The 12,304-nt window shown below is 49.0% G+C and overlaps 1 protein-coding gene across 3 annotated transcripts in view; it reads right to left on the reverse strand.

Annotated features, from left to right (window-relative positions):
- Ulk4 (unc-51 like kinase 4) overlaps window positions 1-7,712 on the reverse strand; it is a 352,379-nt gene extending 344,667 nt beyond the window's left edge. For all 3 annotated transcript variants that reach the window (XM_037208051.1, XM_037208050.1, XM_037208049.1), the window contains exons 1-2: window positions 7,564-7,712; window positions 2,647-2,830 (exon numbers count right to left, since the gene is read on the reverse strand). In XM_037208051.1, the coding sequence (XP_037063946.1) occupies window positions 2,647-2,784 (138 nt within the window). In that variant the 5' untranslated portion in view covers window positions 2,785-2,830; window positions 7,564-7,712. The remainder of the gene's footprint in view (window positions 1-2,646; window positions 2,831-7,563) is intronic.
- Window positions 7,713-12,304: the final 4,592 nt, after the last annotated feature.

Here is a 12,304-nt window from a genome sequence, read left to right on the forward strand (position 1 = left end):
TTTGCACTTGGCATTGTATCGTTGGAGTTCCTTTTAGGTGGTTTTGAGCATTTGGAAATTAACTGGCTAAACTGGAATAGAGAGAAATAAAAATGCCTGGGGCAAAGGGAAAGGGGTTAGTCCCTAGAGTCCAGAGAGGCTGGATCCCCCTGTAGCCTAGATGGCTAAATTCATTCTTAAGGTTCCTGTGAGTCTTCTTTCCAGGGATCCATGTAAACTCACACACCCGTGCTGCGACACTTTGCCGTAAGAGCTGCTGCAGAATATATGTGTGTGTGTGTGTGTGTGTGTGTGTGTGTGTGTGTGTGTGTGTGTGTGTGCTGGGTGAGAGATGAAGAAGAAGCATGAGAGAAGTGTGAGAAAGTGAATGTGTGAAAGAATGAATGAATAAAACGTGATAGACTAAAATTTGTTCCTAACTACCCTCAGATAAGAGTTTCCTACTACTCTGAGGCATTCCTTTCATTACCCTGAGCGGATCCTGGGAGCTGGTCTCTCAGGGTCATCGATAACTTTGCATCAGGCCATGTGATTTCAAGTTTCTATCCTAGCCTCGAATGCTCACCCAGACAACATTCTGCACTCAGAGGAATGCAAGAGCAGTATCTACCTTCTCCTCACATCTTGAACACCCCAGCTCCAGGGTTTGTCTCCACTGAAGCCTCGCCTTGAAGGCCATTGGTCTGCCACCTCTCCATCCACAAGTCCTCAGCCTTTACCTCATCAGCTGCACAGTACTGCTGAGGTCTCTCTTCACCCTGCATCTCTGACACTCCACGCCCCAGCTGTCACAGTTGCCAGCTCTAAATTGCTGTCTCCACCTCCACTAGGAAGGTACTCCATGCCTCAGTTGTATCAAGGTGTACAGTGAATTTCCTCCCAGCAAATCAGTTAACAGAAGCAGGGTGGAGCCTAGAATACCAGCTCCAAAGAACCCAGGGGCGGTAGTCATGGGCCTCAGAAGCAGTGGAGAAGCCAGTCAAAGTGTGGCTACCCTCTCCATTCTCCTCCTGCTGGGTGCTGTCTTCTGCTCTTCCCTGCTGGGTCTCCATCCATCTCTTCGTATGCTCTTCACGTTGTAATGGAGGAACCCAGACCCCCCGCCACCTTCCCTCCCCTGACTCAACATCAGTAAGTACAATGATGCTCAAGTTTGCATCTCTGTTCCAAATGTGCTTCTAACTGGACTAAAACACCCACAGTCTTCCTTACAACCCACTGTAGACAATGGCTCCTTGAAATCAAGTCAACCCTGTCCTTCTCTTAGGCGTTCTGTCCCCTCTCGTGACTGGCATCTGGCCAAACGCCCAACATAACCGTTGCTTCTCTTCCAATTCTTATGTCCTGTTAATGTCCAAAACATCAGCTCCGCTCCGCTCCACAAAGGGAGCCAGGCTCTCTGTTTACACAACACTAAAACCCACAAGACTAATCTGCACTGTGAGAAGGGAGTGTCTGCAGGCAGGGAAGAGAAAGGCCTGCAAGGCTGAAGGAAGGCTGCTAGAATAATACTGCCTGTGTTACCCGAGCGGACACCATTGAGCAAAACTAACATGGACAAAACTCAGAGCAGTGAGGTATGTGCCCACCATGGGCACAGAACCAGGAGCTGTGAGGGTAATCTGTGCTTTATTCAGACAGTCAGAAATATGGGAGGCCACAGCAGGCATTCCCAAGCCTTTTCTTGTCCTTCTGGTCAGGTGGTCTCATCTTCTGTCATCACCCCCCACCCCGTGTGCATAGCAAAAGACAAACAGTACAGCCAGCAGGTCTGCATTCCTCCTCAGCCTCCATTTCGGACGGTGTCCAGGTTTATAGTTAACTCAGAACAACCTGTTGGCAGCATGAGCAGATTCCTTCCCACAGAACGAAGTGTAAATGTGCTCCTGTAATGCGGAATACACACTGGGCCAGCAAAATGGCTCAGTGGGCGAAGGTGCTTACCACCAAGCCTGATGACAGGAGTTCGATCCCGGGACCCACAACACAAAAGCTGTCTCTGACCTCTGCAGGAATGTTGTACGTGCACGGAGGCTGCATGCTGGAGCATGTGCATGGAGGTCAGAGGACAACTTTAGGAGCTGGGCACTTCCTTCCACCATGTTGGTCCCGGGGATGGAGCTCAGGTTCGTCAAGCTTGGTGGCAGGAGCTTCTCCACTGGCCATCTCGCCAACCCTCACACACCGACTCTTAACCTAAATGTCTATCATAGATCCCTTTGCACCAGAACCAAAAGAGCTGGCAACTACCTGGACAAGCTCATTACTCATTATCAAGACTGACAGCACCAGAGAGAGAGACGGGGCCTTCATCCCAGGGTTAAAACATTGAATTTGGACACAGCTTACCTAATAGCTTCTGTTACCTATCTATCTGTCTATCTATCTATCTATCTATCTATCTATCTATCTATCTATCTATCTACCTACCTACCTACTTATCTATCTACTTGAGTGCTAGGGACAGAATCTAGGGCCTTGCACATGGTAGAGAAGCATTCTACACCATCCCTTGTTTCTTTGAGACTGTATCCCAGGCTGGCTTTGAACTCTGTCCTCCTGTCTGCCTCCAGACTATTGAGATTGCATGCTCGCATCACCTGGCATTCTGCGGCCACCAGGTAGGTGGAGACACCCAGGACTTACCCAGTTGGTCATTTCAGGCCGTTTGCACTTTTCAGTACAAAGAATGGCTACGAAATTGATGGTGCCCTTCCGACGCCCCTTATACACGACGGTCTTGCTTCCTCTGCCAATCTCCTCATACAGGATAAAGTTTTCCATATCTGGGTTGATTTTCTCATATGTGGAAAAACAGCATCCCTAGCTCCTGGAAGGTGAACAGAAATGACGGTGACAAATGCAAGCTAGCTGCACCAGAGTTGGCCTAGGAACGTGGAAACGTGGTCACCAATTCGATGCCACCACCAGTGCTGGAGGAGAGTCGCTGTGATTTGGGTTGTTTGTTTGCTTGTTTTGTTTCTAAAAAAAGAAAAAGAACTGAGATGTATTTGTTCTTATTTTATGTGTGGGTGTCTGCCTGCACTATGTCTGTGCACCTCATGCATGCCTGGTGCCAGCGAGGTCCATGGAGGGCAGCAGATCCCCTGCGACTGGAGTTACAGATTGTTGTGAGCCACTGTGTGGGTGCTGGGAATCAAACCCAGGTCCTCTGGAAGAGCAGCAGCGCTCTTAACTGCTGAGCCACATCTCTAGTCTCTCTCCCACCCTTTTATAATTTTTGAGACAGGGTCTCACTATGTAGCCCCACGTCCTAGGGTTACTATTGCTATGATGAAACACCATTGTTGCAGAATATTTGTTTAACTGCAAAAATGTGTTGCATTTGTTTATGTTGAAGAATATTTTTTAAAACAATTTATTTATCTTTATTTTTTTATGTGCATTGGTGTATGCATGTATGTCTGTGTGAGGGTGTCAGATCTTAGAGTTACAGACAGTTGTTAGCTGCCATGTGGGTGCTGGGAATTGAACCTGGGTCCTTTGGTAGAGCAGTTGGTGCTCTTAACCACTGAGCCATCACTTCAGCCCGAAAAATATTTGTTTAACTATGTAAAAATGTGTCGCTGTTTTACCCTGCCTGCCTAAGGCACCCGATTGGTCTAATAAAAAGCTGAACAGCCAAAAGCAAGGGAGAAGGTGTAGACGGGACTTCTGGGTAGGGAGAGTAAGGAGGAGGAGGAATTTAGGCTCAGGGAATAAAGAAAAATAGACGCCAGGGGCCAGACAGACAGACATGGAGGAAGAGGGAAAGGAGGACATACAGAATGAAAGGTAAAAAGCCCCGAGGCAAATCATAGGTGAATAGAAACAGGTCAAATTAGGTTAAAAGAGCTAGTGGGACAAGCCTAAGCTAAGGCCGAGCATTCATAATTAATGATAAGTCTCCGTGTCTTTATTAGCAGCCCCCCCAAAAAAAATTCAGACTACCATGACCAAAAGCAAATTGTGGAGGAAAGGGTTTATCTACACTTCCACATCACTGTTCATCATTGAAGGAAATCAGGACAGGAACTTTATGAACAGTAGGAACCTGGAGGCATGGGCTGATGCAGAGGCCAGGGAGATGTGGCTTGCTCCCTATGGCTTGTTCACCAACCCAAGGAAGGCCCCACCCACAATGGGCTGGGCCCTCTCCCCATCAATCACTAAGAAAATGCCCTGCAGCCTGAAGCCTGATCTTATGGAGGCATTTTCTCAATTGAGGTTCTATTGTTTGTTTTTTATTCTTTTTTGGGGGCCCATCACCCAGCTCCCAAATAAATAACACACAGAGGCTTATTATTACTCACCAATGCCTTGCCTTAGCTTGGCTTAGTTTCTAGCCAGCTTTCTTTATCTTAAATTATCCTGTCTATCTTTTGCCTCTGGGCTTTTTCCATTCTCTAACTTCTGTAAACCTTACTCTTACTCCGTGGCTTGCTGTGTAGCTGGGTGGCTGGTCCCTGAAGTCCTCCTCCATCTCTGGCTGCTGCTTCTCCTCCCAGATTTCTCCCATATTCTCTGCCTGCCAGCCCCGCCTATCCTTTCTCCTGCCTTGCTATTGGCCAGTTCTTTATTAGACCATCAAGTGTTTTACACAGGCACAGTAACACAGCTTCACAGGTTAAACAAATGCAACATAAACAAAATTTCTTCTCCTGTGACTCTAGCTTGTATTAACTTGACATAAAACTAGCCAGACACATACAGATCTTTATTTTTTTACCCTGTGCAAAGCCAACCCTAGAACAGATCAAAGACATTAATATATGACCTGAAGCAGCAAGGGCTGGGAGAGCCAGGGGAGCGTTCTGCGGCACAGGCCGAGGCGGGGACTTCTGGAAAGAACTCAATGGCTCGGGAAAGAACCCGGTGAACTAACAAATGGCATCAGCTTCCTCACAGCAAAGAAACCAGTCAGAGCAAAGGCACCTTACTGACAGCATGGTCTTTGCTATCAATATATCTCACGGAAGATTAACATCTGGAATCTACAAAAGGAACTCAATAAAAGCACAAAGAAGATAAACCACCAGCGAACAAATGAGAATAGGAAAGGAACAGGCAGTTCACAAAAGAAGACAGACAGATGGCGGTAAATAAATGAAAATGTTCAGCACCATCAGCCCTCAGGGAAATGCAAATCCAAAGAACGCTGAGATTCGTCCCAGTCTGAACAGCTACCATCAAGGGAGCACGGGGGTGGGGGGGGGTGGGGGGGGGGAGAACATGTGCAGAGAGGGAGTCTGCAGCAGAGGATGCAACACAAGAAAGATCATTCTGGCCAGGTGGTCAGGTGGTGCTGGCGCACACCTTTAACCCCAGCACTCAAGAGGTAGAGGCAGATGGATCTCTGCAATCCAGGCCAGCCTGGTCTACAAACTGAGTTCCAGGACAGCTAGGGCTACACAGAGAAACCCTGTCTCAAAAAACAAACAGAAGAAGAAGCGGAAGGGGGGGAGGCGGAAAAAGAGAGAGAAGGGAGAAATGAAGGAGGGGGAAGAGGATGAGGAAGAAGGAAGGAGAAACAAAGAAGTTAGTAAGTTAGTTGGTTAGTTAGTTGATTGGTTGGTTGGTTAGTTCTGGTCTATGAAGTGCACTTAGAGCTGGGCAGAGAGTCACAGATAGGCAGACATGGGTCAGGCTCTTTTTTTTTCACAGTAAACCAGTGTGGCCATAGGACATCAATATGGAGGATCCTCAAAAAACAGACAGACTCACCTACAGCCATTTTACTCCTATGTGAACATGTGCACATGTACATGCACGCACACTCTCACAAAGGAAGCTCAGCCAGCACACACAGGGTCCTCTGCATCTCCGTTTACCACAGCCCTGCTCGCAATAACCAAAATGCAGAATCAACCTAGACGCCCCTGCACAGATGAATGGATGAAGAAAATGTGTTCTACATGAACAACAGCATGCCATTCAGCTGTCAGGAAGAGTGAAATGACATCATTTTCAGGAAGATGAATAGGATTCGGAGTCACTGTGGTGACTGTATGAGGTAAGGCAGAGCCAGGAAGACAAACACTACCTGTTTTCTCTCTCAGGTGGAATCTAGATGTGAACATATACAATATGCAGTATAGTATGTAACCTAGATTTAAACATATACTACATACAGGGCATGGGAGCAGACGGAGACTGTAAGGAAGGAGAGAGCCTAAGGAAGGAGAGAGCTCGGGACAAAGGGAAGTGAGAGGCAGGGAAGACACAATACCGCATGTTTTCTCTCATACACAGAATCCAGATGTGAATGTAAGGGCTGCGAAGGCACAAGGGGACCACGTGAGGACGAGGAAGAGGATAAGCAGGAGGGACAACAGAAGCAGGAGAGGGTAGCGAGGGGCAAATATAAACAAAACACACTGGGATATGTACAGAAAAATGTCACAGTGAAGCCCATCATAATCTACTACAGCTTAAAATACAACATTTTAAAAAAGAACACAGGGGCTGAGAAGACGGCTCAGCTGGTAAGTGCTTCCCCTGCAAGCCTGAGGACTTCAAATCCTCAGCGCACACAGAACCCAGAGTGAATGTCCGCTTTGCAGGGCAGAGACAGGAGGAGCCCGAGAGCTTCCCGGCAGGCTAGTCCAGTCTCAACAGCCAGCTCCTGGTTAGGGAGAGGGCTTGTCTCAAGGCAAAATGACAGACAGTGACAGAAGACACCTGACACCCTGCTCCACCTGCACACACAGGCACAGGCACCAGTGCACTCACATGCACGCCACACGTGTGCATGCGAGCACACACACACACACACACAGCCATGTCAAATCCGTATCAATGGACTGGAGAGATGGCTCAGTTAACAGAGTAACTGCTCTTGCAGAGGACCTGAGTTGTTTCCCAACACCCACATTAGGTGGCTCACAACTACCTGTAACTCCAGCTCCAAGGAATCCAACACCATTTTCTGGCTTCCCAAAACACTCAACATATACATGTGCACATGCACATAAGTATAAAAAAACAAATAAACCTGATTTTTTTTTAAATTAGGACTTTAAATAGGTTACTACAAGCCTCTGAGTTCGGAGCTCTTTAACTTGGCTCTGCAGGCCCAACCAACCCTTCCCGGGGATTGGGAGCTCGGCCGGTGCTCCTCCTCACACCATTTGAGACTGATCCTGCAGGCTGGAATTCCCTTTCCCCCATCATCGGAAAGAGCATTTTCCGACGCAACCAGCTTCAACCAGCAAGGAAATGTACATCGACCAGGCTCGGGTTGTGGCCAGCATAACCAACGTGGGCCATGGACATCAGGCTGGGAGCTCATGATCACCACCACCAGAGTACCCCGTGGACATCAACCAAGCTGAAGGCTCACGACCATCACAACCAGCTTGGATCGCCGGCATCAGCCAAGCGGAAGCTGCGATCCCCGGCCATGAAGATGCACACTGGGTTGATAGGACCGAACGTCCCATCTCAGGAGCAGGGAAGCACGAGCGACCCTGCTCCCCCATCCCTGTCCTGGAGGAAGTGGCCAAGCGTGTGACGAGGATGAGGTGGATCAAGGATAGGATGGAGCCTCAGCTACCCACCCACCTGTGCGATGGTGGGGACCCGCGTCCCACGCCCTCTGCCTCGCCACGGCGCGGCAGCAGCCTGGACAGGGGGAACGGAGGCACCCAGCGACCTGACCAGCTTTCCCTGGACGCGTGGATACGGCCTCTGCGTCACCATGGCAACCTGCGAGACGCGGGAAAAAGAACGGGGCCTCGATTGGCTGATCGCTAACTACGCAGAACCCGGAAGTGAGCGGCTTTACATGCCCATCCCGCTACACTGAGGACCTCACGTCGCTCATGGAATGATCTCGCTAGTCTGAGAGGAGATTGGCAGCTGGCAAAAGACGAGACTCGTGAGCAGTTCCCAGGTCTGAGCGCCGAGCATCCCTCGGTGTTTGGATGCTGCCAATCCCATCTCCATGACAACATGCAGAGGACCGGAAGAGACCCGGATACTGAGTGGCTCGGAGCTTCCGGTCCTATGGGCGGAGCCGGAAGTGAGAATCCTCGGGCACACCTTCCCCCAACCCTAAGGCCGGGGCATCCTTTCTAGAAAGATCCCAGGGCTAAGCTGGAAGGAAATGCGAGAGCCACAGAGCACCACGGCGGGCCCCGCTCGGCGTTTGCACGCCCTCCCGTCTCCATGGCATCACGCAGGACGCCGGCAGGGACGCAGAGCGCTGATTGGCTGAGCTTACTCATTGGCCGGAGATTGGCATACGTATAGCCGGTTTCCTCCACGCATCTTGTGGTATCCCCAGGAGCGCGGTTCATTCAGCTTCCTCGGGAAACTTCTCGGCCTGGAGCGCACTGGTTGCTGGAGGCTCTGCGGACCCAGGATACGACGGATCGGCCTCCCAAATCAGGGCGCGCAGAGGTGACTCAGATCCCACTCGAGTCCGCAGATCTGGGTGGGACTTTCTGCCTGATCCCAGTGCATCACGTGCTTATTTTGCTGCGTTTCCTCCTTAAACAGGATTTCACTATGTAGCCCAGGCTGGCCTCCAACTGGAATCCTCCTTCAACCTCCCCAGAGCCAATAATAACCTGGAGGCACCACCACACCTCAAACAACCGTTCCCACGTGAGAGCAACTTACTTCTATGGAAGTAACAAAACCCATTCCAGTTGATCCAGAATTCTACTTCCAGGATGGGGGTGGAGGAGAGATGGTATCGATGTCTACACCTTCCTCCCAAATTTCTAAGGATAAACCAAACTATAATTCCAGTTCAGCCCATTCTGGGGGACGAATGAGTTTGTTGAGCTTATTTACAGAGCCCAGATGAGGGGTTACAGACAGGAGCATGGGCAAAGCAGTCTCACTGAAAGCCTTTGCCCAGCGTGGAAGGCGGCTTCCCAGTGGCCACAGAGGTGGAGCGCCTCTCCCTCATCTTCGACCCCTGTATCTCTAGTTCCTCTCCAATACACCCTGCCCCACTTGTAATTAGGACAAAAATGCATGTAAGTGGGTGGGAGGAGGGTCTGGAAGTTCCGGTGAAGGTGCAGTGACCCGCGTGTCCCCTCCTATGAAGGAATGCCAGTAGTCAGCTAGACCTGCCGTGATAATGGTTGGCAAGCAGGCATACCTGGGCTCACGAAGGTGGCAGTTGTCTGACTTGCAAGACGGTTGTGTATGTGAGAGGGTGCATGGAGGCCAGAGGTCAGCCTTAGGTGTTACTCCTCAGGAACTGTCCACCGCGGTTCTGTGTCTGAGACAGAGTCTCTCACTGGCACCTGGGGCTGGCTGGCCCTCAAGCCTTAGGGATCCACCTGAAAGGCTAAAAAGAGTCGAAGTGGGTATCTGGGGGCCCTGCCAAGGTGTGCCACTAAGCAGACACGCCGTGTGCAGCAGAGGTCGTGCAAGAGGTTTACAGGGGTGAGGGAGAGTGAAAGAGCAAAGGCCACGTCGAAGTGGGGACACGAGAGGCAGACAGACAGACAGACAAGAGAAGCAAGAGAGGTAAGAGAGGAGCTGTGCCCGGTGGGCACTTTTAAGGGGTGCGCACGTCCCATAACTGACGACGGGAAGGCACCTGGCAACAGGTGACGATGTGACTGCCGACTACAGACGCAGGCTGCTGTAGCAGCGAGAATAAACCACCTTCCCACCTCCACAGCCCTAGAAGTACAAGCACGCACCATCACACTTAGCTGTGTGTGTGTGTGTGTGTGTGTGTGGCAAGCGCTTTACCAAATGAACTATTTCACCAGTCCCAAAAAGAACATTTCTTACACGTCAGACTTGACAAGCATTCCTGTTTCTGTTATTGTTTTTGCATCTAAGGATAAGCATCTTTGTGATAGGTGACATCAAAGTTTTACTACATTTCTGTGTTGAGGAGTAGATTGCCAAGGGTCCCTGCAGCCGGTGTCGCTGTTTTGAGAAGTAGTGAAAATGTTAAGTGGGGCCTGGTTGGAGGAAGTGGGTCTTTGGAGGCATGCCTTTGAGATGTCCTGTGCTGTGTGCCTTCCTCTCAGACTCCCTCTCTGAGCTTTCTGGCCACCGTGAGGTAAACAGCCCTGCACCACCAGCCGCTCCTGCCATGTTCTACCTGGCTGGGAGCCAGGAGCAAACTGCATTATGATGAACTCCCTTTAAATTATTTCTCTCGTGTATCTGTCCACAGTGGCAATTAAAACTAACACTTTGTTTTTAAAATTCTTTTCAAGCTTAGGCATTTCCCCTTAAAGAGATTTTTTGTTTGTTTGTTTCCACTTCTACATTAAATTACTTAATCCACCTGGAATTTAGTTTGGCAAACACAGGAAATTAGAATATAACTTTATTACTCCTAAGAATAATTAGGCAATTATGCTAGCAGTAAGACTGTCCCTCTCTTTGGGAATTTTTGATATCTCCCTCATTATAGCTCTCAATTTTAATGTATGCATTGACGTCTATTTCCAGGCTATTACTTTTTCTCCATTGAGCTATTTTTGTATTGTAGGAGAAAGTTCTTAATTTCAGTTTTAAATATTTATAATAAAAAAGGAAGAAAAATTATCTGCAGTGGTACCCTTATACTTGGGAGGCTAAGAGTGAAATACCAATTGAGCCCACAAAGTTAAGGAGCCAGCCTAAGCAACATAAGACCTTATCTCAAATTATTTAAATTATCTGCAGAGAAAGGGAGGCCTGGGATGACCAGACATGAAGCGGAAGGAACTGGCTGAGAGGCTAAGCTGAGTCATTGCAGTGCTGAGCTGTGCTAACAGCCAGGCTGAGGGTAGAGAAGAGCCTGGTGTGAAACAGCAGTGACCAGCAACCTTTGCCCCTGAGAGCGTCACGTTTGGGGAGAGACAGAGTCTGGTATGGAGACTATGGGGGTCATTTTATTCAAACCACCATATCATGTAGATGTTGAGTGAATGTCCCAGCCTGCCTGTAATCCCAGTCTTGAAATGTAGATGGGATTCCCAGAGCAAGCTGGCTACCATGACTAACCATATCCAAGAGTTACAGGTTTGACTGAGAGACCTTACCTCAATAAATAAGGTGGAAGAGCCATAGGAGATGGTTCCCCACATCAGCCTTGGGGTTCCATAGACATGTGCACACACATGCATGCTCACCTGCACATACCTGAGTGCCCACAAAGGAAATGTACACAAATACCCCACTTGAAAATGGATAGAAAGCCCACATATATGAAAAAAGAAACAAATATTAAAATCTTCTAGCCTTTCTGAAGACCACACTGAAGCTATCTACAGCCCCATCTTTGTGCAACAGTGTGTCAGCTCTCACTTACCTATCCACCCATGACAGCACCTGCTATCAGCCCTTACCCATCCCTGCCTTTCCCTCAGTCCTCCAGCCTCTGTCAATGTAGTCTCCTGTTGACTTCTGTCAAGATAAACTTGCACATACAGATAAAGTCATGCAGCCTTGGAACACAAAGATACTGGCCAACTTGTCAATACACAAGATGTCCACTGGACCTGGGGCCACTGAAGTGCTGCCAGGGAAGTGCTCCTATGGTTTGATGCATCTGCTCTTCCGTGACTCCTTTGGAGGAGCAGTTCTTGTCAGAGGCTGTGGTAGACACCACTAGCTATGAGACATGAGCTGTCAGTCATCAAGTGCATTGTATCATCCACTAGCCATAAAGACGTGTGTGCACGGTGCTGCCATGCCAACTGTCCTAGCAGTCTTGAAGGCACCAATAAGTGGCTAGACAGGCTGCGCACCTTTGGTATGCCTGTTCTCTGTGCATGGCCACCCTTTTCTGCCCTGCAGCTTTCCTCCTGGGGCTCATTCTCTTTCATCAGTTGGCTGGCGAACATTCATGGATAAATTACTGTTTGCCCTGCATGATGATTTGTTGAAGGCAATCAGGAGTGCCGGATTCTGAGAACAGGTGAAACAGAGAGACGGAGTTGATGACTAAAGCAAAGAAAAACCTCTCCAGAGGGGGAATTCAGGAAAGAAGGAAGGGAGAAAAGGAAGGAAAAGAAACCTCTTAGGACCATTACTTTTTCTTTTAAAAAAAATATTTTATATGTATATATGTGCGTGCCTGCTTGTCTGTTAGGAACCCCTGTGTGTGCAGTCTCTGCGGAGCCATCAGAGGGCATCAGATCCCCTTGAGCGACAATTATGAGCCACCATGTGAGTGCTGGCACCAAAACTCAGATCTTCTGCAAGAATGTTGGGAGCACCAAGGTCCTTGAAACCTATGAGACCCCCACACAAGGGCAGCAAGTGCACTTACTGACTGTGAGCCATCTCCTCCCAGTCCCCAGAGGGACAATTTTTTTTTTCCAAGACAAGG

Source organism: Peromyscus leucopus, chromosome 7 (genome assembly GCF_004664715.2).
Source record: "Peromyscus leucopus breed LL Stock chromosome 7, UCI_PerLeu_2.1, whole genome shotgun sequence".
Lineage (NCBI taxonomy): Eukaryota > Metazoa > Chordata > Mammalia > Rodentia > Cricetidae > Peromyscus > Peromyscus leucopus.